This window comes from Palaemon carinicauda, chromosome 14 (assembly GCF_036898095.1).
Source record: "Palaemon carinicauda isolate YSFRI2023 chromosome 14, ASM3689809v2, whole genome shotgun sequence".
Taxonomy (NCBI): Eukaryota; Metazoa; Arthropoda; class Malacostraca; order Decapoda; family Palaemonidae; genus Palaemon; species Palaemon carinicauda.
In genome coordinates this window covers 22466403-22493434 of record NC_090738.1, presented here as the reverse complement: position 1 = coordinate 22493434, position 27032 = coordinate 22466403, and the positions used below count along the sequence as shown (strand labels likewise).

Below are 27032 nucleotides of genomic sequence, written 5' to 3'. Positions count from 1 at the left end.
CTGCATGGTTTTGTGTGAGGACCAGTGCTCTACCAAAATCTAACTAGTGATCACTCTCGTATGAGACCGAGCACGGGTACTGCTGCTCAGGACGGGGTTAGCCACCTCGTTGCTCCTGCCTTGAAAAGTTTCCGAGACTTTTGTTAACATGATCGCCTGAGATTGTCCTAAGAGTTGATACAGCACGTCTTCCTAGAGTTTTCCACACTCAGACACCATTCCATGACTGAGTATTCCCAAATGTAAAGATCTACCAAGTTGGTCACAAGGAATGGGTTGGAACAGGCGACTTCCCAAATCCAATCTCAGCCCTCATACAAGTACTAACATTCCAGATCATGCTTGAGCAGTTATAGGCAAATATCCTCTCTAACAAAGGACAGGTATTCAATTTTTTCATTCCATTTGCCGACCAGTGGGTAGGTATTATTATTATTATTGTTATTATTATTATTATTATTATTATTATTATTATTATTATTATTATTATTATTATTGCTATTATTAGCAAAACTACAGCCCTATTTGGAAAAGCAGGATACTTTAAGCCTAAAGGCTCTAACAGGGAAAAAGTAGCCTAGTTAGGAAAGGAAATAAAGAAATAAACTGCAAGAGAAGTAATGAATAATATAAGATATTTTAAGAGCAGTAATAACATTAGAATAGATATTTCATATATAAACGATAAAAATTTAAGATGATAAGAGGAAGATATATAAGACAGAAAAATGTGCCCTAATGTACCCTCAAGCAAGAGAACTCTACCCTAAGATAGTGGAAGACCATGATACAGAGGCTATGGCACTACCAAAGAATAGAGAACAATGGTTTGACTTTGGAGTGTCCTCCTAGAAGAGCTGCTTACCATAGCTAAATAGTCTTTTCTACCCTTACCAAAAGGAAAGTAACCACTGAACAATCAAAGTGTAGTAGTTAACCCTTTGAGTGAAGAAGAATTGTTCGGTAATCTCAGTGTTGTCAGGTGTATAGATATATAAGCCGTAACTAGAGAGATGGATCCAATGTACTGTCTGGCAAGTTCAAAGACCCAATAACACTAGCAGTAGTATCTCAACGGGTTGTTGGTGCCATAGCCAACCTACTACCTAGTAATGAGGTAATTAACAACTGGTGGTGAGCTGGAGCAAGTACTCCTGCCCATTTTCCTGTCAAAATCTTTTCTTTTGTCTTTGGCTGCAGTGAGTCAGATTTACTGTTGTCACTCTTCCAAGGTCTTTGATCTTTTTCTCTTTACAGATTTGTGATTATGGATGTGGGAGAAATGGTGGATTGTACAATTGGTTCATGGCAAGACCAGCTATAAGTCCCCTCTCTCTCTCTCTGTACTTTGTGTAGTGGGCATAACTGTTTGCAGTCATCCCCATGTGCTGAGAACAGGTCATGGTATCCCAGTGGCAGTCTTATTCTTAGAATAGGAAGATGATGCCGAAGGGATTTAATATATATACATTATCGTACGGAAGGGGTTATTATGTATCATCTTCTGAATCAGTTGACACCTACACATTACCATGGATTTGTTTTACTGTCAATGATACTTTTAATAACTCTTTGTATTGTACTGACAAGGATGGCCCTTGAGCCACTTAACTATCTTACAGCCCCATACCTTTGAAGTGGTCCCGTTTATTATTAGTAGACAAGTGACAACTTTAATGGTAAAAGCAAAATGCTACAAGGTAAAGGACTCCAACAGGGAAAGCAGCTCAGTGCAGAAAGGCTATTATAATAGAAAATTACCAATGGATTTCCTTCTTTGCATTGGTGCATCAGTAGTATGTTATTGAGATGCTATGAAGGGAATCTTTTTGTTCATGGTATTAATCATAGATATGACCATTAGTCCTCAAAATCAACTCATTGAATCCTGTAGGTCCTTTTAATATTCTTAGGTATTCAGCAGTTTGCATCTACCTCTTAAACTACTTCAGTTTGTTTAAGAATGCTAGGTTTGCTGTAAAACAAATTGCAATTTTTTGCATCACTCATGTAACAAGTGTATTCCTAGTCTTGACTTTGTAATTAAGATTCTAGACTGCATGAAAAGTTAGGCAGTTACCTCCAGGGAACTTCAGGATTCCTGAGCTACTTATGCAATATTGCTACTTTTAGTTGTATGATTTAACAAAAAACTGCATGGTCTGAGACATTTCAAGTTGTTGAATGTGAGCTCTATATTGGGATGAGTTTGTATATAGAAATAGGTTTTTTTTTTTATGGATATTTTTTTCTCAGGAGATATTATCAGTGGGGTATGTTAATAATGTAATTTTTTTTTTCGCATTATTTCAGGGACCATGAATCTTTCAACAAAGAGGTGTTCGTTGATCTTATAGCAGCACAGATCAAGACCCTCTCATTTCTAGCTTATATATTGAAGATATACCAAGATGTTGTTGCCCAGCATTCTCCAAAGCTTGTGCAGGGTATGCTTACACTTCTTGCATTGTGCCCCAATGAAGTTGCCCATTTAAGAAAGGAGTTACTTATTGCAACTAAGCACATACTTGCTCTTGAACTACGAAACCGTGAGTGTCTTGAAATCTTTTATAGATCATGTTTATAATGGTTTTGTTATAACAATTTTTGAAATTTCAAAGAAATTGAAATGTAGACAACTTACTTTATATAAGCTGATTCCCCAGTTAGGTGACCCTGTTGTTGTACTTGATTATATAGTACTTTATATGACATTTTCGTGAGAAATATAGTATCTTTACAAATCCATCAGCCATAGCCTTAATTCGTTTTCGAATATCCTCTGATGCTCATATTCAAAAGCCTTGAATAGAGAAAAGTCATTATAGATTAAAAAGACTATTCATACATGCCTTCCTCATCATTTCTTGGGTTGTCATGTTAACACAGGACAAATATTTTCTTTAGCTTGTTGGCAGTTTTGAGAGTATCCCTTTTACCCATATTTTTTAGTTTCCTTCATTAATGTTTAGCCTAACTCTTAATTTTAATACCTCTTATTATTTCGAGTGGTATTTGGGCATAATTTAGTGATTTTATTTATTTGTGTTTTTTTATTTAAAATTTGTATTTTGGTTAATTTGATTGGTTTGCTCCCGAATCTTTTCATTGTAATTTTGAAGTACTTTCACATTACTTCTCATTCTTTCTATAAGTATTCTCTCATTTAATTTTGCACCTCTCTCTCTCTCTCTCTCTCTCTCTCTCTCTCTCTCTCTCTCTCTCTCTCTCTCTCTCTCTCTCTTTTTTTTTTTTTTTTTTAAATTACACAAGAGAGACAAAGGCATTTAACACTAATAATGAGTCAGGGGTACTTTTGCATGAATAATAATTTATTGCTATTTTGCTTTCTCTCTTTTTAAGTCTATCAATGATGCTTGTTTATGACCACCACAAATTAAGGCTTAACAGGAAAGATGGGTTTGTATAAAAAAAAATTTTATGATATAAAAAGTATTATTTTGTGTGGTAGTTTGGGTCTTACAATTTAAGAGTAGCTTAAGTTTTCTATTATTATTTTCTTTTGAGAGATGAATTTAATTTTTCTCCTCAGGATTTGTGCCACACATTGATAAGTTATTTGATGAAAGTTTGCTTTTCGGAAGAGGATGGACAGCTCACGAGACATTGCGACCCCTTGCTTATTCTACCTTAGCAGATCTTGTTCATCATGTACGTCAGCAACTGGATATGGGTGCATTAACGCGAGCAGTCCATTTATTCTCCAAGAATATCCACGATGAGACTTTGCCTACAAGTATTCAGACTATGTCATGTAAACTTTTACTCAACTTAGTAGATTGCATTAGAAGCCGTAGTGAAGCAAATCCGGCTGAACCTGGAGCAGGAAGAGACTTACTAATCCGAATGCTGTATGTTTTTGTGAATAAATTTAAAACCATTGCCCAGCTGCAGCTGCCTTACTTGAAGCATAAGCAGCAGCAGCAACAACCTTCAACTCCTGCAATCACCTCGGGTCCAGGAAGCATCAACAGTGGAAATGCCAGTTCTTCCAGCAGTGCTGCCGCATTGAAAGAAACAATAAAAGAAGAACCAAAGGAAGATGTGAAAGTAAATGTGAATGAAAATGAAAGCAAGGACAGAGATACTCAAAGAATAGGATTCCCTCCAAATGTTACAGTAAATTACAGTGTTGTAGATTGTAGAGCTCTAGTCAAAACTTTGGTTTGTGGTGTGAAAACTATCACTTGGGGTTGTGCTCAATGTAAATCTGCAGTTGATCCACCAACCCTACCTCCAAACAAGGCATTCCACCCAAAAGAAACTCTTGTTTTTATACGCTTGGTAAAGTGGGCAATGCAAGCCTTAGATATTTACACACTGAATGCACCAGGTAACCAACAGCCTTTAGGGCAGAGGGGTCAGGTACCTCAGACAGTTAGATCAAAAGAGGAGAAGGAAGTGTTAGAACATTTTGCAGGAGTTTTCATAATGATGAATCCCAATACTTTTAGGGAAATATTTTCAACAACAATCGATTTTGTGGTGGAAAGAATATATCACAATACAGCTCTTCAAATTGTTGCAAATTCATTTCTGGCCAACTCAACTACTTCACCCATATTTGCTACTATTTTGGTAGAATACCTTTTAGGTCACATGGAGGAGATGGGTACATCAATGGACAGATCAAATTTATACCTGAAACTGTTCAAACTAGTTTTTGGATCTGTTTCACTGTTTGCAGCAGAAAATGAGCAAATGTTGAAGCCTCATCTCCATCAGATTGTGAACAGATCAATGGAATTAGCGATGAGTGCCAAGGATCCTTATAATTATTTTTTACTTCTACGAGCGTTGTTTAGGTCCATTGGTGGTGGGAGCCATGATCTTTTATATCAAGAATTTCTGCCTTTGTTGCCAACATTGCTGCAAGGACTCAACAGTTTGCAAAGTGGTTTACATAAACAGCACATGAAAGACCTTTTTGTGGAATTGTGTTTAACTGTGCCTGTCCGTCTCTCTTCCCTTCTTCCATACCTCCCCATGCTTATGGATCCACTTGTATCGGCTTTAAATGGCTCTCAAACTTTAATATCCCAAGGTCTTAGAACCCTTGAGCTCTGTGTGGATAACCTACAACCTGATTTCTTATATGAGCACATTCAACCAGTCCGAGCCGAGTTAATGCAAGCTTTATGGAAAACCCTGCGTAACCCAAACGATAACATTGCTCAAGTAGCTTTTCGAGTTCTAGGGAAGTTTGGTGGTGGAAACAGGAAAATGATGATTGAGCCTCAAAAACTAGAGTATAATGAGCAAGAGAATCCTAGTACTTGTATAACAATTCAGTTCCCAGATCATAAAACTCCAATTAATCTACCAGTTGAAAAAATTATTGAGACAGCCTTTACAGCTCTTAAGACTTCCAATACAGAGCCGTGGTATCGTCGCCAATGTTGGGAGGTGATCAGGTGCTTCCTTATTGGATCCATGCAGTATGATGAAGAAAAGCACATGGTAAATAAGCTTTTCACACACCCAAGTTTTAGGGATGGTGAAATCTCATCTGTTCATGGTACATATTATAAATGCCCAGATGACCAAGCTCGACAGGTTCATCAGATGGCAGTCACAGCTATGTTTGTAGCAGCTGCTATCAAGGAGTTACGGCAAAGCGTATTACCAACGATGGTGTCTTTAGTACGCCATTATACCATGGTTGCCATTGGCCAGCAAGCGGGACCTTTTAACATGATGGGTCGTTGGAATAAAGTTCAAGGCATGGATCCATTGGTATTGATAGATGCTCTTGCTGTAATCATGGGGCATGAAGAAAAGGAACTCTGCAAGCCGGGCCATCTTGCTCTTGTCCTTATTATGGAGGCAGCAACAAATATTTTGGGCTCTAAGGATAGAGCATGTCAGTTACCTCTAATGGAATATCTAGTCGAAAAAATGTGTGGTCTCTGCTATGAAAGGGCCTGGTATGCCAAACTTGGAGGATGTATTGCAATAAAGTTTTTGTTTGAAAGAATGGCATTGAAATGGGTCTTGGAACATCAATTTCTGTTTCTGCGAGCTCTTCTTTTTGTTATGATGGACTTAACTGGGGAGGTATCAAGTGGGGCAGTAGATATGGCGAAGAACAATTTGGAAAGGATGCTACAAGTATGTGGCTCTACTCTAAAGGAAGAACACAATACAGATGAAATGCGTCAGATTCAGACTAAATCCCTTCATGATGTAACACACGAACTTGTACGACAAGTGACTTCTCCAAACACCACAGTGAGAGAACAGGCTATGCAAAGTCTTCATGTGTTGGCAAAACTAAGTGGCCGAGGTATTACGGAGGTAATGCAGCCTCATAAAGATGTTCTTGCTGACATGATTCCACCCAAAAAACATCCTTTGCGACAGCAGCCAGCAAATGTTCAGATAGGTTTAATGGAAGGAAACACTTTTTGCACTACTCTTGAACCTAGACTTTTTACCCTAGACTTGACAGTTAATGAACACAAGTTCTTCTATTCCGAACTACACATGTTAGTGGAGACGGAAGATTCTTATTTAGCTAAACTCTCTTGTTATAAAAATATTGCAAACCTTGTTCCCCTAAGGAAATCCGCCCTTAAAGCATTAGCAGCTTGTCATTATATTCCTCAAATAAGAGAGAAAATATTTCCAACTTTGTACAAAGCCCTTAATAATTCATCCCATCCTGAGCTTCAAGAAACGGCCTTTGAGTGCTTGAATAAATTTCAGAAGGGTTGTCAAATGGATATGGAAGTGGTCCATAATTTTATGCGTCCCCTATTATCACAACTTTGCCACTATAGAAGTGTTACTCTTCCAGTTATTCATAGACTATCCTATCTTACTCAACTCTTTCCTTATACTTTCAATGAAAAACTTTGTGAACAGCTTACTCAACATGCAAAAAGTCTTATTGAGATGGCTATTGTTACAAGGAAGCAAAATACTGGTGTGACTAAGCAAGACAACAATGATTTAAAACTGTGTGCCAATATTGTTGGCATTTTCCACCAGATTCCGGCAGCATCAGTTCGCTTTGTGGAAGTTTTGTGCAAATTAGTGCTGCAGACAGAACGTGCATTGTCAGTTGAGGCTGGAAGTCCATTCCGAGAACCATTGATGAAGTTTCTGTTGCGGTATCCATCTGAAACTGTTGAGCTGTTTTTGTCAGATCCACATGCTAGAGATCAACAGTGGGCTCGGTACCTAGAGTTTTTGATCCGCCACAAAGACAGTGCTCCATTTAGACAACATTTACAGACCTGTACAGAAAAGTTGCTGTCGGTCCTCCTTACTACACCAACTACAGTACAAATAGCAAGTTTGCAACAACAGCAGCAGCAACAACAACAGCCTGTGTCTACTGCTGATAAAGCACAACTACAGTACCTTGGAGTACGGGTCATTCTCTTACTTACCCGATCTGATGAGAGCTGGCTTGCTTCACAGAGTCAGCTGATATTGGCTTTGAAGAATATGTGGATCTCAGATGAGTTTCAGGAAAGACATCATTCTGCTGAAAGTACAGATTTCATGCATTGGAAAGAGCCACGAATGGTTGTGTCGATTTTGCTCACATACTTCAAACATCATACAGAAGATATTAAACTTTTGTTCCAGTTATTGAGAGCTTTTATTGGACGTTTTATTCCTGATTTCCAATTCCTGAGAGATTTCTTGGAACAAACTGTTGCTCAGACATACTCTGTTGATTGGAAAAGATCTGCCTTTTTCCAATTTGTTGAAATGTTTGAAGATGTAAATGTACCTCAAGAGTTAAAGGCTCGCATTCTACAATATATCATTATCCCTTGCTTAACTGTAAGCCTAGAAAATGGAGATGGGGAGAAACTGATTGGATACCCTCTAGCACCAGATCAAGACCACCATGATAATGTAGTATCAGTGTTTATAACTCGTGTTATCAATCCAGATGAACCATTTGTTTACAGTGATGCGGTGAGGATCTTATTACTTCAGTTCTCTTGTCTTCTCGTAGAGCAAGCTTCTGGTCATATTCATGATGCTGGTAACCAGAGACAGGGACAGAAACTAAGGAGGCTAATGACCTTTGCTTGGCCTTGTCTGCTTTCAAAGAATTGTGTTGATCCAGCCACAAAGTACCATGGTCACCTGCTGTTATCACACATAATTGCCAAATTTGCCATCCACAAACGTATTGTTCTTCAGGTTTTCCATAGTTTGTTGAAGGCTCATGCAATGGAGGCTAAGAGTGTTGTTCGTCAAGCTTTGGAAATCCTGACACCAGCTATGCCTGTTCGGATGGAAGATGGTAGGTGACCATATAATGGAAAAATGTTTTTATTATTTGTAATTGTTTATATCTTGTGTCTAGCATTTTTTTTAGTGACTAGGGAGTGTAAATATGTACCATATTGTCTTATATTTTTTCAAGACATTAACTTTAATGCAAAGTATACAATTAAGCATGTGAAAGGACAAAATAAAGGAATAATTTTGGGATTAAGTATAAAGAAAATGATTATACAATTACAAAGCTAAGGCTATTTTGTGTTAAAGTTTCAGATTGATGAAAATTTTTGTAACATTTAAAAAAATTGAATGAGACCTTTGTTTCTAATTATAAATAGCCTAGCTCTTGAACCATTGATGATAAGTGATTTATTAATGATAATGGGTATTGCTTTGTAATTGAATAATCATTAAGCTCTTGTTGTCCTTTATGTACTTTAGTGTACAATTATTATAGTTAATATTGTAGCCTTTAGATACATTTATGAAATATTTCAGGTAACACAATGTTAACCCATTGGACACGTAAGATCTTGGTAGAGGAAGGCCATTCAGTAGGACAGCTGGTGCACATTTTACAATTAGTTGTTCGCCATGCAAATGTGTACTATCCCGTGCGTCACCATCTAACGCATCACATCACACAAGCAATGCATCGTCTTGGCTTCACTCCAACAGCTAATTTAGATCAAAGGAGATTGGCTGTTGATTTGGCTGAAGTAAGTATAACTTGTTCCTAGCTGAAATCCCAATTAAAAAAGTGATAAATCCAGTATGAAACATTAAATCAAACGAACAAAACAAAATGTGTACCTTAGATATATGAGAATAATCATCTTATTCCAAGGAAACTTATGGATTTATCATTTTTGTCACCTTAGATTTAACCCCATCTATATCTTCAGAGAGCTTTGAGACCACTTAATTGCAAGTTTTATCCAAATGGCACCCATGTTTTTATACTTAGAATAGAATTATTTCACTGAATCTTTACTAAGTTCATTGCTGATTCTGTAAAGTTCATTGAACTTCATTTATAGTTGTCTAACTAGGCTAATTGTAATTAGTCATTGAAATTTAGAAGGTCTTTTATCAGAACCCTCTACTTTTTATGATACAATTTTACCGACTAAAGTATTTTGGAATGAAAAATTTGGCTCTGGTATAGTCAAATTTCCTTTGATATAGTTTAAAAAATGATTTTGACGGCAGACCATAGTTAGAATATTAATTTATGCAAGTTTTGATGAATGTTAATGATGCTAAGTTTGTAAAGTCTTATAGGTAGGTTAATGTGATAGTTAGTGTGGTTTATAGAATGACTTAGAGCTATACTATCAATAATTCTGATTTTATAGGTTTGTATCAAGTGGGAGGAGCAAAGAGTGAAGGAAGATGCTGATAGTGATAATGGTTCAGAAACCCTTGTAAGCCATTTACAACAACCAGGTGGAATCAAACGGTCCTCCTCAACTGAAGGACCAGATGCAAAACGAGCTCGTGTATCTGTTGGTGGCAGCTCTAGAGGAAGCATTGACATGAATAAACCAATGGAAAAGACACAGGCCGATGCTGTTGTGTACTTTTTGCTTCGACTTGCATGTCAGGTTAATGAAAGCACAACTACGCCAGGTATGGTGGCTCCCGGTGAGGCATTGTCAGCACGTTGTGTAACTCTTCTAAAGAGAGCTCTTAAACCCGATATGTGGCCGAATGCAGACCCTAAATTAGCTTGGCTAGATAAGCATTTCTTGAGTCTGGAATCGTCCCAGCCTAACTTAGCTAATGTGTGTGTTGGACTAGAAGTTTTTACTTACCTCATTGGTACATTGAGGAAAGAGCAGATATTGCAAGCAATGCGGGGACTAAAGCGTGGTTTGGTAGCTTGTATGACATACAGTAATTCGCGTGTAGTAAGACTCACACATTCCCTTTTGGCTCGTTTGATGGCAACCTTCCCTACGGAACCAACGAGTGCAACTGTAGCTTCTCGGTACGAAGAGCTGGAAGATTTGTATGCTCAAATAGCTAAGATAATATTTGAGGGTTTATCCTCTTATGAAAAAAGTGCTAGTGCGCCTCCAACTATGTTATTTGGGACATTGATGATACTGAAGGCAGCATGTCAAAACAACCCTTGCTACATAGATCGACTGATCATGCCCTTCATGAAGGTATTGCAGCGAATGGCAAGAGATCACCTGAGCCATACAGCTACAGATAATAGTGCTGGTAAGTTGAAAAATGTTTGGTTTTCTTTGAAGTTGGAATTTAGTTGAGAGAAATAATTTAAATCAATTTCATTTTTATTTTTATTTTGATAATGCAGTAAATTTGATCAATTTATTAACTACTACTTCTTAGCTAGCCCTTAAAATCCTTGAGCTGTATGATAAGGATATATACTTACTGGTAGGCAAGGTATTGATAATTCATGTAATTGAAATAATGTTGATGAAATTTTTCTTTTTAGCTTATTTTTTTTTTTTTTTTTTTTTTTTTTATAAATTGTTAGAAATCAAGTTCTGTATTTTGCTGTCACAGATGTCTGTATCAGATGTTCATTGTATAATTACCAAGTATTTATTGATTTAGAAGTACTCATATATTTTGCCACACTGATGATAATGGATATTTGGTGTTCTTTATCCAATTTGCTGCTTGAAGTGACAGTTCTTAAAACCAGATATTATTTTTTGTGCTGTTTGATAGCTGTAATTTATTCTCTGGAACATTAACTTATTGCATGTCTCATTTTAGTTGGAAGTGAGCTGTTAATTCTCTCGTTGGACTTGGTAAAAAATCGTGTAGGTGTCATGGGTGTTGAAATGAAGAAAGCTTTCATTGGCACAATCTTAGTTGGCCTTATAGAGAAAACCCCTGATGTCAAAGTTATGAAAGCAATCACAAAGGTAATGCTCTTTAGAATTTTATGAATGCAGTAATAAATAATTTGATGGTAATATATTGGTAAAATTATGATATAATTATTTTGACTAATGTACATTTTCTAGAAATGGGCTGGTGTAAATATTTTTTAATTTGCAGATGGTGGAAGAGTGGGTAAAGAATAAGACACCGATAGCCATCAATCAAGGACCCAGTTTAAGAGAAAAGTCAATTTTGTTGGTTAAATTGATGCAGTATGTAGAAAAACGGTTTTCTGAAGACACTGAATTAATGGCACAGTTTTTGGAACTGGTCATTCATGTGTATCGTGATGAAACTTTAAGAAACACAGAATTGACAGCGAAGCTGGAACCAGCATTTTTGGCTGGTTTAAGATGTACACAACCACATATAAGGGCCAAATTTTTCCAGGTTAGTGTCTGCTTTCTTTAATGCTTAGGACAGGATTGATTAAGATATACTTAATACAGTAATAAATTGATGTTTAACCTCAATCCATATGTTATTTTGTACTCTATATAACTTCAATAATTGTCTTTATAAAGGGATTACATACCGGTATGTACTAACACTTTGGGCAATTTGTGAAACAAAGTAATTCAAAATGTACCCTAAGTCATTCAATGACTTATTGTATCCTTGGCATTTTTCAACTTGTCATTTTGGTCTGTATTTATTTATTTTATCTATTTGTATAGAAATGCAATTTTTGTTACAGATGTGCCACAAAGTATAACAATTGTTAATGCCTATCAGACCTCTGGCACTGTGTTAGATAGAGCTTGCAATGATCCTGTGATAGTAATCAGAATAAAGTTTTGTGGTGATTGCATTCTCTATCTAGGAAACAGGGGTGTAAATAATTTCTTTTATTAATTTCCTGTGGGTTAGGTTTCACTTTTTCTTTTCTTTCATTTTGTTCAGGCTAGATAAGGTTACAAAATTGCCTATTATTGGCTTCTATAACAAAAGGGGATTTAATGATTTAATTGAACTACTCAAGATATGAAGAAGGTTAACATTTCCTTCAGGGGTTCTGGTGTAATACTAAATTCAAGGGAGGCTGTGTCAAATGTTTATCAAACAACTTGTAAGGTGAATTTAGACTTGTGCATTTTTACCCACAAATATAATACTGATGCTGATAGCTCTGCATATATTTATTCTTCAGGTATTCCATGAAAGTATGCAGGCACGTGTTAATGATCGTTTGCTCTACATAATCTGCTCTCAGAATTGGGACCACATGGGACCTCACTATTGGATTAAACAATGCATTCAGTTGTTATTAGTTACAGCTCAAAGTGAGTGTTATATATTTATATCATCTACTGTTTGTTTTGCACTTATTTTTTTATCTTTATTTACCATATAAAGTCATTAATATTATCAGTATATTGTGACATCAAATAGTTTATATTAGATTGTACCAATTTTCTCAAAACTGATAATGTTTTGTTTCTATTTCTAGGTAATTCAATACAAAATAGTAACTTTCAAGTCCTCCTCCCCTGTGTAACGGCTGTGATAAACTGGGCTGATGCAGCAGAAAGAGCTAACTTTTCAGTGTTTGCCAGTATCAAAGAGGAGACTTCAGACCTGGATTCAGCCCTGGAAAGCAGTGTAGAAAAGGAGGTAAAACCTCAGTCTGTCTCAATGCCATTGGAGGTTGGTTGTTTCTTGAGATATTGAGCTTGCTTGTCAGTAGCTTGGAGTTTGGTTGCATATTGATGGTTCTCAGTATGTTGGTTTTCTTACTAACTTGGTTTTTTTTGTTGGTTGTTTTCCCTTTGAGTTGTGCCTGATAAGGTTTGGATTCATTGTACATCAAGTCATATATCCTTGATCGTACTAAAGGGTTTGAGCCATACTTTCTATTGGTAATTTCATTGTTTGATTATTCTGTACAGTTTTTTGGTCATCAGATTCCTAGTGTTTAGATTTAAATTCAAGAAGCAATATTCAGATACTGGGAAGGTATTTTGCTGATATTCATTTGGATATGGAGCAAGCTGATCACATTCTTTTGAGTTCAGTATTTTAGCTTTTTATATTTATTGTTAAAAGGGAAGTTTTTTGGATTGTTTAAGCTTCACCGCTGAAAAAGTCATTCTCAGAATTAATGCAGCATTGATTTCATAACTTTTTGTTCTCAATTTCTTAGGTAGATTCTGCAATTTAGAGAAAATTAATTTAAGATTGTACACAAAAAGTTTAAAATGAAAACAGTACGGTAACCCCTCATCATACGAACATTCAACTGACAAACTCCTACCAAGACGAACATGTAAAAATGATAAGTAATAGATCAAGAGACATTGAAAATTACAAATTATGTCTGAATTTCAAATTGCACAGCTAAGCAGTTGGTAAGTTCCTTGCTCTGACACTTGGCTGTATTTTGAACTTCATTAGAAAATAAGAAAGTTTGGAATGTTGTTTTATTAGAATCTTTGATAAAACATATTACAGAGAAAGAGAGGGACTGATTGCTCAAGAAATAAACTGGAATCCACTATGCAACATGAAGTATATGATTGGTAGTTAAAAATAGATATAAAGGCATCTTGATTACTATAAGCCAGCTGTTCTACTGTACACAGTAAAATTACATAGTACTGTGAATGTTTTTTCTTTAATTAGGATTGAAATTTTATTTTAATCTGATGTCTACTCAATTTTGAGAAGATTGTGCATGAGATATTTTCTTAATTCTTAACTGATAACTTTTTCTAGGTTGAGTGTGTAATTATTAAAAAAACTTCATCATTTAGCTGACAGCCTACCCATAAAAAATGGATACATTCACAGCAAGAGTGCATAATAATGCAAAAAAAACTTGTAATGGTTAGTTGTTCCAACACGAATACTTACCTCGAACTACTTTCTTAGGAGTTACCTGTAACCTCCTCTCTACCGACCAGAGTTTTGTGTAGGGTACCCTCCATCCCGTTTTCTATGGAGGCCCACCCCCGGCATTAAAGAATGGGCCCCGAGGGTAGGCTTATCGCTAGGTCGATGTCCGCCCGGGTCAACACCACCAGTAAGTTCTCTGGTCGCGACGTGTCAACACGTCGGCCTCGTTCTCTATCGATCCTTTGTGTGCGTTCTGTGTGTCCCACGTGTTCCCCGCGTGGTAACTTGTGTTTCCTGTGTACTGTTCCCGGGTGTTCCTGTGTGTTCACCTTCCACCCTTGTGCTTACCCAGTGTATTCCTTGATTCCCTTCAAGGAATTAATAGCTGAAGAGAACAATTGAACAATAAATCATCCTTCCTCCCCTTATCCTCTGTGTTCGTCGTGTAGGGGCAGCTTATGTTCTCCTACAGCCACGTGTCCGGAGTGCTAGTCCTGGAACGTAGTGCAGTGGGTGCGCTTCGGCACCAAGTGGAAGAATGCATCCAAGAGGTCTCATAGGTAGACGAGCCTCTCCTCGCCGCTTACTTCACCCGATGCCTCGTCGAATAGAGCTTCTTTATACAGCCATCTTCCCCTACCCAGAGTAGGGGACGAGGTAAGTCAGTTGTGGGGAAGTGCCCATTGCTCTTCCCCAGGAGTTTGAGTGGGTGCGGTATAGCACCAAGAAGAAGTAGGCGACGAAGAGGTCGCCTAAGAAGACTAGCGCCCCTTCAGAGTAGGAGACGAGGTAGGTCCGTTGTGGGGAAGGTAACTCCTAAGAAAGTAGTTCGAGGTAAGTATTCGGGTTGGAACAAATCAAAAATTTTAAGTAATTTTTATTTTTCCTAACATACTTACCGAGAACTACTTTCGGGAGTGTGTTGGGAGACGGAGTTCTGGTGCAAGCAGTCCACGTCTCCTCTGATGACCCCATGTGGGGGAAAAATGTCCCTAATTCTTCTCCAGTCTCTTTGGCGTATTTTTCAGTCACTTCTGCAGCCGAGGACGTCGCCGAGAAGGAGCCTCCCAAGTCTGTATTGCAGCGTTCCCCGGACCGGCAGTCCAGGGATTTCTCGCCACGAAGGCCATCCTCCAGACGCAGATATAACCCTCGCAGGGAGAAATGCGAGAAGGCCTCTTCAGGCAGGCGTAAGGCCGCGAAGCTTCCGGTTCACCCCGCCAGCGGGGGGAACCGTGCTTCCTTACGGGCAGCCTGGCCGAATCAGCACAGCTGGTTCGGCCCTCGGACTTAAAGGAACGGTTCCCTCCGTCGGGTCAGCCCACGGGGATCCGCGTCCTCGTCCCCCAGAGAGAATACACGAACAGTATGTAGTCCTCGACGGCATGGCGATGCCAGTTCTGACCCCCGAACCTGGTGCGGAGGCTCCCGCCGGGGAAAACCGGTACCACCGCAAGGGAATGCCTGGTACTCCAGACCCGAAGCGCCCGGTGGTGAGTGCCCGGTGACCCGGCTCCTCGGGATCAGGCCTAGGAAGGACTCTACAGGTAGGCGCAAGTCCTCGAAGCCTCCGGTTCACCCCGCCCAGCGGGGGGAAACGCGCTTCTTTTCGGGCAGCCTGGCCGAACCAGCCCAGCTGGTGCGGCCTTCGGGTTGGAAGGAACGGTTCCCGCTGTCGGGTCAGCCCACGGGAACCGCGTCCTCGTCAACCAGAGCCCTTGAGCGGACGCGAGGCCTCGCTGAGTTGGCCTTATCAGGAGGCACCATAAGATTGAGGAACCTGCAGCTACTGACGAAGACTACTGGAGGTCCAGCCTTTTACGGATAATGCAGACCCCTACCCAACCTAAGACCTCTCTAGCGCTTCCTCTAGCCCGAGATCTGGTCCTAGGGCAAGAGTATGTGGACAAAGTGGTGGCTAGTAATGCCGAGGCCCCCAAAAACCAGAGTTTCTCAAAATTGCTCCAGGGCCTCAAGACTCAGGGCAAAGTATATGTGCCAGAGGGGCGTCGTCCAGGCCCCTGTAAAGTGGAACCTTCCCTTGACATCCTGGGTCAGGGCGTCTCTTCGGCCCCAGTTTGTTTTTCTCCATCGGAGGCCTCCTTGATGGAAGAAATGTCGAGGAGTCTGGTGAACGTCTCCTCTTGGCTGGACTGGTGGGCTTCCACCTTAGTAGGAGTGCAAGCCTCGTTTCGACCCCGCGGACCCTGACCAGCAGAACCTCCTGAGGGAACTTATTACCTCCGGGGGTAAAACCTTAAAATTCTTAACGTACCAGTCGCTCGCCTTGACAGCGAATTGGGTACTCCGCAAAAGAGACACCGTCCTGGCTAAGGTGTCCCGGAAGGTCCCAGACAGGGAAGCGCGGGGCATGAGGAGCCTGCCCTTGTGGGGTGACTCCTTGTTTCCCCTAAAAGAACTAGAGACCATTATGGAGAAGGTCTCGAAGCGGAAAGATTCGAACACCCCCAGGCCTACGCCTTCTAGGAGACCTCCCTACAAGAGGTCCGTCTCAGATAGTGCCGCGACGGCCCAGGCCTCTCCCAGCACGACGAGGAGAGAGGCTCCCTCTTCCTCCTGGTCCTCAGCGCCTCAGCTCCCCCGTAGGGGGGCTCCAGCATCCTCAAGCTCCTTCAGAACAGGTTATTCTGCCTCTAGGAGAGGCCGTTCAGGCCGCTCCTCCAGAAGGAGATAGAGTGGGAGGCCCCCTATCCCCGCCCAAGCCTCGGGTTGGGGGATGCCTCAGACTACATTGGCAAGCATGGAAGGCTCACGGAGCGGAGCCTTGGACAGTGTCCGTACTGAAGGAGGGCTACAGACTACCGTTCTTAGCAGAACCACCCTCTCTAATCCCGGCCAACCGGGCGGAATGGCTGGTTCCCAAAGACCCGTTGAAGAAGACCGCCCTCCAAGAAGAGGTGTCCTCCATGTTAGAGAAGGGCGCCATGGAAGAAATTCTTCTCCCAGGCCCGGGTTTCTACAGTCGCCTGTTCCTGGTAGAAAAAGCGACGGGGGGGTGGAGACCGGTTATAGATCTGTCGGCTCTCAACAAGTTCATCAAGAAGACGGACTTCAAAATGGACACTCCGAAGTCAGTCCTACTGTCCTTGAGGGAGAAAGATTACATGATGACCATAGACCTCAAGGACGCCTACTTCCAAATTCCGGTCCACCCCTCGAGTCGAAAGTTTCTCCGGGTGAAATGGGGTTCCCAGATCCTGCAATTCAAGACCCTTTGCTTCGGATTGTCAACAGCGCCTCAGGTGTTCACGAGAGTCCTCACGCCTGTCTCAGTGTGGGCTCACGAACAAGGCATTCGCCTCATCCAATACCTGGACGACTGGTTGCTTCTTTCCTCCTCGAAGGACCTCTTGGAGGAACAAGGGATGAAACTCCTACAGTTTTGCAAGGATCTGGGCATCGTGATCAACCCGGAAAAATCAAACCTATCCCCATTCACCAGAAAGACCTACTTGGGAATGACGTTAGATACCATTCTGGGAAAAGCCTTCCCTTCGGGAGACAGAATGAATAACCTCATGAAAATCATTCGGCCGTTCCTATCGGGGCGTCCCAGGAGAGCAAAAGACTGGCAGAGACTGATAGGTCACCTGGTCTCATTGGAGAAACTAGTTCCCCAAGGGAGGGTAAGGCTCAGGGCCGTGCAATGGAACCTGAAGAACCTCTGGTGCCAACTGGACTCGCAACAAGTCCTAATCCCAGTTCTACCAAACACGAGGCCCTCCCTGGAATGGTGGCATTGCCGGTCGAACTCACGCAAGGTCGATGCCCTTCGCGAGCGAACCCCCCGAGTTACTACTGTTCACAGACGCCTCCAACCAAGGATGGGGAGCCCATCTCCTCGACGAAACAGCACGAGGGACCTGGTTGGACGGAGAATAGGAACTCCACATCAATGTTCTGGAGTTGAAGGCAGTCCAGAAGGCTTGCCTACACTTCGCAGATCTTCTGAAGGGAAACACCGTGGCGTTGATGTGCGACAACGCCACGGTAGTGGCATACATAAAGAAGCAAGGAGGCTTGAAGTCGAAGGAGTTGTGCGATCTCACCATAAAAATTCTAGATTGGGCGGAAGAGAACCAAGTGGTGTTGTTAGCAAGGTTCATTCCCGGGAAGAAAAAACGTGCTGGCCGACGGTCTCAGCAGAGTGGGCCAGATAATAGGGACAGAATGGTCCCTCCTCCCAGAAGTAGCCAAGCTCATCATCCAACGTTGGGGTTCCCCGGTGATGGACCTCTTTGCAACAAAACTCAACGCCCAACTCCCCGTATATTGTTCTCCTGTACCAGACCCGAAGGCAGCCTTGGAAGACGCCTTTCAGCACAAGTGGGACAATCTAGACGTGTACGCTTTTCCCCCTTTCACGTTGATAAGGCAGGTGCTCAACAGGGTAAGGACAGCCCGAAACCTAAAGATGACTTTGGTAACGCCCTGGTGGCCGGAGAGAGAGTGGTTCGCGGACCTAAAAGACCTGGCGAGTCAACCCCCGTGGCCTCTGCCTGACAGGTCAGACCTTCTGCATCAACCTCATTTTCTCAGGCTCCACGACAACCCACTCTCCCTACGTCTTCACGCCTGGAGACTATCGAGTGACTCCTGAAGAAAGAAGGATATTCTTCATCCACTGCTAGGAGGATGTCGCTATACCTGAGAAAGTCTTCAGCCGCGGTCTAACAGGCTAAGTGGGCCTCCTTCACGAAGTGGTGCTCCGAGAGGCACATTAAACCTCTTAAGGCCTCTGTCCCAGACATAGCGGATTTTCTGGTGTTTCTCAGAGACAAGATGGGAATGTCAATCCCAGCCATAAAAGGTGTTCGGGCAGCCTTAGGCCAAGTCTTCCTCCTGAAGGGCATCGACCTGGGGGCCTCTAGGCACATAGCGATGCTTGTCAAGAGCTTCGAGCAGTCCTGCCCCCCACAGGCGAGTAGGGTGCCCCAGTGGGACTTAGCTAAGGTCCTGAAGATGTTGTGTGGCCCCCCCCCTTTGAACCTTTGAAAGATATCGTGGACAGGGATCTCACTCTCAAGGCCGTCTTCTTGCTGGCCTTGGCGTCCGCTAAGAGGGTGGGTGAGATCCATGGTCTGTCATATGACGTTTCTCATTTGAAGGGGTGGAAAGAAGTATCCTTCAAGTTCGTTCCTTCCTTTGTGACGAAGACCCAGAACCCGGCAGTCTGGGATCCGAAGTCGAGGGTTTCTCAATACCAGCCATCCCTAGGACGGGTAATTCGGAGGATTTGAAATTATGCCCTGTACGGACCATTAGAAAATACCTTGAAAGAACGGCTCATCTCTGCCCAGGCATCAAGAGCCTCTTTGTATCCACGGGTATTACTAAGAAGCAAGTGTCCAAGAACACCATTTCCTTTTGGTTGAGACAAGTTATTGCCAGAGCCTACAAGGAAGAAGGCCTGGCCGTGCCAGGCACCCCCAGACCTCATGACATCAGAGGCCTGAGCACGTCCTTAGCCTTTGAGAAAAACATGGCAGTGGGTCAGATCCTTCGGGCAGGTACTTGGTCGAACCAGTCGACCTTTACTGCCCATTACCTCAAGGACTGCTCGAGGAAGTCCTTAGACGGGTTCTCCATTGGAACAGTCATCTCCGCCCTCCAAGTGGTGTAACGGTAAAAGCCCCAGGCTCAATCATGGATAGCAACCGGGAGACACAGGTGCGTGTCCTTCCATCCTACCCAGTTGCTCCCTAGCCTCATCGGGGAGTACCAACTTGTACCATTGGATAACACGTTCTTCACGACTACGCTACTGGAAGCAACATCAGAAGAAGTTTTTTCAAAGGGTGAGTACTTAGACACTAACGTGAGCTCTTTGTGTAGTTACCCTCTCGTCCGTTTTCTAGTAGGTACCGTTATTCCTGGGCCTCTTGGCCTCCGCTTACCGGGTCTGTAGGTCAGAATAGCACTCCCGCCTCCTTAAGTGTAAGTCTCCTAAGAAAGTAGTTCGAGGTAAGTATTCGTGTTGGAACAAATCAAAAATTTTAAGTAATTTTTATTTTTCCTAACATACTTACCGAGAACTACTTTCGGGTAATGGCCCTCCCTTCCTTCCCCGAGTGCCTCTCTTCCCTTGCAAGTATTGTGCTACTTCAATAGAACTTACTGGTGGTGTTGACCCGGGCGGACATCGACCTAGCGATAAGCCTACCCTCGGGGCACATTCTTTAATGCCGGGGGTGGGCCTCCATAGAAAACGGGATGAAGGGTACCCTACACAAAACTCTGGTCGGTAGAGATGAGGTTACAGGTAACTCCTAAGAAAGTAGTTCTCGGTAAGTATGTTAGGAAAAATAAAAATTACTTAAAATTTTTTATTTTTATAAAAGTAGGGGCAATTAGATGCCATGGAAGTATGTAACTGTATTTTATTTTAAACATTAAGAACAAATAGCTGCAGGAATTCGTGATATGGCTGTTGCTTGCATCGATGATTACATGTAAGTAATCATTAGAATTTGGGCGATCAGCTGAGTGAAAACCAGAAAAGAACTTGAAACTTTGTCAGTAGGTTGTGAAGAAAATCCATAAATAGATTATAGATTACTAATTCATTTGATATTTAAATGCAGGAAGTCTTGTTAAATTCATAGCTTAGTTAGCTAACGGTAGCAATATCGTCTGACAGAAAACGACAAAGGGTTGGGAGTTGAGGGTGATTTGTGAGTTTTATAACTTAGTGATGTTGGACTAGCAGACTTTACAGCTGCCAAACACATCTGGTTCATATGGTGGTTGGTTACTGTATACCTAAATTTTCCCTAACCTCTGTTTATAGTAATTTATACCTAACTGTGTCATATATTCTTGAGGGTATGCATGATTTTCATGGTGTGTTTACATCAGAAAATAAACTAATATATTAAATATAGAGGTGTTTAGTTGGCTCTCCTGAGAGCTCTAATATACTTTTCTTATTCCCCCCCCCCTAGTTTTACTTATGGTAGATTTAGATTAAAAATATTTTCTCCCATTTCTTGTATGTTTTTCTAAAACTAAGACATTTTTTTGTTAAATTTTTAACTATTAAATCAGATACCATATTTTCTCAATGAAACATTGATTTAATTGAAAGTTTCAAATTTTTTTTTCTTTTTTTTTTTTGAATTATAAGTTTTATACTTTTTTTCAGTAGTTATAGTGTACTTGTTAACCCACGAAGAACGATGGGCGGCGCCGCCAAAGGACGACAACAGTTTATTGATATTTATAGAAAAAAGAAAAAAACTGTAATTATATTACTTTCCACTCTAATATATAAGTATTTGGTATCATTGAAACCGCAAGAAGATGAGCTTTTTTAATAGGGCATTTATTGTTCAATACATTGTTAATTACTTTGGATATAAAAAGGAAATGTCTTTAGAAATCACAGCTGCAAAAAAATCGAAGTCACTTTGAAGCTGGATTATTACAAAACTTATTATTCCTATTTGTTATAACAGTGCTAATTTTGTAAAGAATGTAATTTTGAAAAAGTCCTAAAAAAAACCAGAATATTCTATCCAGTAATAGCGTGGTAAAAAAATTATATATCAACATATCAAGTGACAATTTTTCACCATTTGGTAATGCGGATTTACAAAAATATTACAGCGTTCATAATTATCTCTTGGATGGACTATCAATATTTTGCTGATAGGTAATATAAGCATTTAGAACTAAATCCAGAATTAATCTTTATTGTTCCTGTGAGTGATCATGATGTCTTTTGTGTTAGTAGGGCTTCTGCTAGAGGATGAATCAACAGGTTCAATGTTGAGATCGTCGTCATAAACATCGCTATTAGTAATATAATCATCATGATCATGCTCACTATGGCTGTCCAAATCATTAGCACTTGTTTCTGAATCATAAAGATAATCAATATCTCTTAACAATATCTTTTATCACGTCAACCGATAACAAAATCTCGATCGATAAGCCAAACGGCAACTACCCCCATCGCCAACAGCGCATGCTCAGCACACTCCTATAACCTTAAAGTATAAGATTTCTGGCAACTTTGCTTTGTAAACGATCACTGATTGGTTAAAGTAGCCTGTGACGTCAATAGAAGGCGGAGCTAAAGGCATACGTATGAGGGAGAAAGGATGTAAAAAATGCATCCACAATATAGACGCTCGCAAGTTGATGGCAATTAATGCATCCATTATATGGACGGGTCGTCCTTCGTGGGTTAAAGAATAACAAATATAAAAAGAATTTTTGCATTCTGACCTTTAGTATTCTGCTGCTTCAGTTTATGTCGAAGGAGAAATCCGAGTTTATTAAAAAGCAAAATTAGTTTTTAAAACTTATCATTTATGTTGGTCCCTTATTCATTGTTACTAATGTGGCCAAACTGAGACGGGACATCAGACAACCTATTTTACACCAACTTGCTAAGGAAAATTGTAAAAATGTTAAAAATCTTGTTGTGAAGTATAATAATTAAATAGTATAAAAAGAATAAGTAGATTTTGCTAAATATTACTGGTAGTATAATGGGTATGAATGTCTCGCTTTGGATTAGGTCAATAAAATTATTTCAACCATCACTGGTGCTATAGACTCAGAAATAATGAGGAAAATAGTTGGTTTTACTGGTGGTAAATGTGTGGACAATCTCTTATTGTTTGACTAAAGACAGAGTTTGAGGACATTTGAAGCTATGAATAAGACCCAGTGTATGATTTACCACAGATGTAGTAAAACAACCTTTTATTTTGATTGTTCCCTTTTTTCTGACCAAATACAAATTCTTAATTATTCTTTCTGACTCTTGACTGCTTGTTTTGATATTTCAGTGGAAAATTCTGTCTCATTGGTTGAAAAATCACTGTATTAGAAAGAGCTTCCAAATCCTTCCCTTCTCTTTCACTCCTTCTCCATATCCTTTATCTCATCATTGGTAATAAGCAAATCATTCAAACTAATTGATTTTTGTGAGACAAAATAAGCAAGCAAGTGAATAAATGATGAGTAGGTAATTAAACCAATAAGAATATAGATTATAAAACACTAAGCATACACTCAAGCTGAGCAAGAATAGTACTCACTGTAAAAATATGTTCAGATGCAGATAGGAGCACGGTGTCAATCATATTCTGATCTTATTGACTTTTGTAAATTATGAAATTTCTTATATCAGCTATCAATAAAGAAAGGTGTAGCCTAGACAGTTTGTTCAAGTTACATGTAAACAGAAATGGTAAAAGGGATATTCTACAGTAGAGGTTTTTTATGAGTACATTAGTTTCCTTTAAGATGAACAGCAGGGAATTGTTCATAAGGCTATAAATTTGAATTTTATTTTTCATTATGTGTAAAGAATACAAATTCATGTCTAAATCCAAGTTTTAGAGAAAACAAATAAAAGTTTGGTTCCTAGAACTTAATAGAAATGTAATGCTATTCTACTTTGAGTTATCATGGGTAAAAGTGTGAACTTTACCGATACGGTCTCCTATTATAGTAGTTGGTGGCAGGAGCTAGATCTTTTTGTATCAACGTTTCACTCATTTACTCGAGAAAAAAATAGTTTTCATTGAATGATTGCAATCTCAAGTTGTAAGGAGTTTGGATGTGCACATTCATAGTGTCTTGATTTTCCACTTCAGACTGGAAATGATACTGTACTATACTCAAGTTTTTTAGTTTCTTATTGTTTTGTACTGCACTTTTATGTGTATGAAAATATTTTGGGAATACCAATCAAATTTCTTGTATTTTAAGTGGATAGTATTCAAGTTTTCAGTGGTGGTGAGATTTTTTCATATCATCAACATGAAAGTAGATAGATGTGTGCCAGATATAGTATCAGTAAATTAGTTTTCAAAATTTTAGTTCTTCACTTTATTTCTTTATTCTTTTAGGATGAAATTGATATGGAGTTGTCTTCAGTCCCTGCTGATGGTTCTTCAAATATAGAGGGAACAGTAAAGGTGCAGAGTAACCCTAAAGCTAATTTACATCTCCTCCTGTCTAGACAGGTAGGTTTTTGCTTGCCTGCATTGCATTTAGGTGAAATTTAATCTGTAGATATGATTCTTTTTCCCTTACTAGTGAGTGTCTGTTAATCTGTTAAGCCTCACCCACAGGATAATTACATTGACTGCGATCTACTTTCTACCGCCAGATACACGTGTCAAATTGTCATCCCCATAATAGTTATGTACTTTTACTTGTAAAGAAAGTGTAGGAACATAATTTGGCAACACTCAGCACATGTTAGTTGTAAATGGAAAGTAATTGGCTGCCTGCCAATGTTTTTTAGTTGGGCACTTGACATCAGAAGGCTCATATTTTTCAATATGCTTCAACCCTTTTTTTGTAATAAATCACCCTTTTGCCTTTTTTTGTAATACAATGAGCTCTCTATAAAGGAGGCACATATCTTCAGGAGGAATTGAATAGTTACCAGAAGAAGAAGCCTCTGATATTGATACTCCATGGGGGTGAGGAGAGCTCTAGTTTTAAATCCTCCAGTGATATAAATGTTGAAATATTTTTTTTATATTGAGTGACGATAACTTTTCTTTACCAAGTGACTGGATGACAAGAGATGGATAAGAGGGAGAAACCCCTTTGCTTTTGTTGCTGATCTTGCTGACCATGGTGGGAATTTTATGATTGAAAATAAAGAAAACTCATTAGAATATTTTGGTGGTGAATGATGTGATGGTATGGAAGCAACGGGTTATTGCAGACGCTTAACTTGTTAACATTGATTTTTTTTTTTATTATTATTATTTGTTCCAACACGGAGTACTTACCTCGAACTACTTTCTTAGGAGTATCTGGGATCTCCTCCCTAACTGACCAAGAATTTTGCGCAGTTCCCCGTCTCCGTTTTCCCTTGTCGTGTCCCTCCGTGGCGGATGGATACGTGCCCTGAGGCGACCCGGGGGTCAGCGCGCGAGAGTGCGCTACTAGGTCTGTGTCGCCAGTAAGCATCTGGTCGCGGCGTAGATAACATCTTGCCGCTTTCTCTCACATTCTGTGCGACCCGCCATTGTGCTACACGTGTTCCCTTTGTGCTTTCCCGTTCACATCCTTTCTTTGTGTTGCTTGTGTATTCCCGTATGGAATCCCAACGTCGTTGTTCCGGGCCCAAGGGCGGTAAGTCATGCGGCGCATGGCTCTCTAAGTCGAGCGTCGATCCACACACGTTGTGCCGCTCGTGTAGAGGCAGAGTATGCTCGCCTGCCTCCACGTGTCCGGAGTGTGCGTCCTGGCCGGAGCTACAGTGGATTTTGTTTGGAACAAAGAAGAAGAAGGCGTCGAAGTGGTCGCCTAGGAAGTCTGGTATCGGTTCGCCGTTGACGTCGCCGTCCGCTCCTTCGGAGAGAGGTTCTCCTTCCCCTTCCCCTACCCAGAGTAGGGGACGAGGTAAGTCCGTTGCGGGGAAATAGCCCATTGCTGTTCCCCATGAGTCTGATTTCATTGATTCTAATTGCATTGTGCCTACGCAGACGAGTGGGGAGTCTGCGGTTGTGACGGAATTGCTTTCCGTAAACGAGGTTCTGGTGCCCGCAGGACCCGTCTCAAGTGAAGACCCGGTGTGGGGGAGGTCAGGAACACCAGCTCCTTCCCCCCCATGGTGGCAGTGCTTTTCAGGGACAGCGTTTTCCGGGGGCGATCAAGACAGAGAAAGGCAAGCCACGTGCTCTTCGGCCCCCGACTCCATTGTGTGGACGGCACCAAGGATGCCCTTCAGGTTACCCATGCGGCAGGAAGAAGAGTTCTCTGGCTGGTTTGCCTCACGTGGGTTGCTATGCACGCCCCCGGCGCCTTCAGTTACGCTACCGCCTGACTTCATGGAACCCGTCAACCCGGTAGCACAATTGCAAGCCCCAAGGTTGGTCGGAGAAGACTCAGAGGACTCGGATAGCTCCTCTTCATCTTCCTCGGACATTACCTTGTCCTCCAGCTCGTCATCATCAGAAGACTCCAGCGACCGGGAGATGAGGAAAAAGAGAAGGAAGTCTAAGAGGAAGAAGTCAAGCTCTAACTCAGGCCCGTCGAGGAAGAAGGCCAAGGTTACGAGGAAGAAGAACAAGAAGAAGAAGTGTTCCAGAAAGAAGAGGGCTAAAGTGGTTTTTCCCCCTTGCGGTTCGAACAGGTCTGTTGCCGCTCCAGTGCCTGCCTCGGCAGCCGCTGGAGCCGCTTCCGCGCCCTTGCCCAGTGTCTCTTCGGCTCCGTCCACACGTCGGATGCAGCTGTTGGCACACTTTTAACTTTCCCTTACCCTTGCCCGGCAAGTCACCGGCTCCATCCGTTCAGCGGAGACAGCCGCTGGCTCAGCCCGGCAGCATTGTTCCCACACCCAAAGTCTCACCGGCTCCATCCAGGCATCGGATGCAGCCGCTGGCACAGCAGGGGAGTCACTCTCCACGGATTCCCCCGGGAGGGGGTAGACCCATGACGGCTACCTCCGCCTCGGCGGCTCCATCCGTGATAGAGGCAGCCGCTCCATCGAGCCGGCCAGATGTCAGGGATACGGCCGCCCCCACGGATCCATCCATGATCGAGGATACAGCCGACACGGAGGATCAAGTGGTAGAGGGCTTATTAAATACTGGCGAATGTTCTCCCGATGAAGTATCCTCCTACAAGGTGTTGGCACTGATTCGGCACCACCACAGGCTAGACGAGCACAAACCGTCCTCAGAGCAGGCCTGGCTTTTGGGTTTGGGAAGGATGGTGGATAACCCAGTACAACGGAAACCATCCTTGACCCTACCTCTGGCTCCGGACGTGGCCCTGGGCATGGACCACGTTGACCGGTTTGTCTCGGGGCACAAGAACTCCCTCAGAGCCCAAGGGTCCTTCAAGCTCCTGCCTCGGCTGAAGACCCAGAAGAAATTTTATGTGCCAGACGGACGGCCTGCGGGGCCTCGGACTTTGGAAGAAGCCATCGCGACTATGAGTCAGGGTAGTACGGATGACAGGAGCCTTACTGCCCCGGTGATCTT

General features: G+C 41.4%; 1 protein-coding gene across 6 annotated transcripts in view; it reads left to right on the top strand.

Annotated features, from left to right (window-relative positions):
- Nucleotides 1-27032, top strand: part of Nipped-A (Transcription-associated protein Nipped-A) — a 124155-nt gene that overhangs the window by 31721 nt on the left and 65402 nt on the right. For 3 of the 6 annotated variants that reach the window (XM_068386921.1, XM_068386922.1, XM_068386920.1), the window contains exons 7-15: nucleotides 2314-2549; nucleotides 3554-8293; nucleotides 8773-8993; nucleotides 9633-10506; nucleotides 11035-11186; nucleotides 11323-11595; nucleotides 12356-12488; nucleotides 12656-12852; nucleotides 23931-24047. In XM_068386921.1, the coding sequence (XP_068243022.1) occupies nucleotides 2314-2549; nucleotides 3554-8293; nucleotides 8773-8993; nucleotides 9633-10506; nucleotides 11035-11186; nucleotides 11323-11595; nucleotides 12356-12488; nucleotides 12656-12852; nucleotides 23931-24047 (6943 nt within the window). The remainder of the gene's footprint in view (nucleotides 1-2313; nucleotides 2550-3553; nucleotides 8294-8772; nucleotides 8994-9632; nucleotides 10507-11034; nucleotides 11187-11322; nucleotides 11596-12355; nucleotides 12489-12655; nucleotides 12853-23930; nucleotides 24048-27032) is intronic. The other 3 variants (XM_068386925.1, XM_068386923.1, XM_068386924.1) reach the window with 2 other exon arrangements.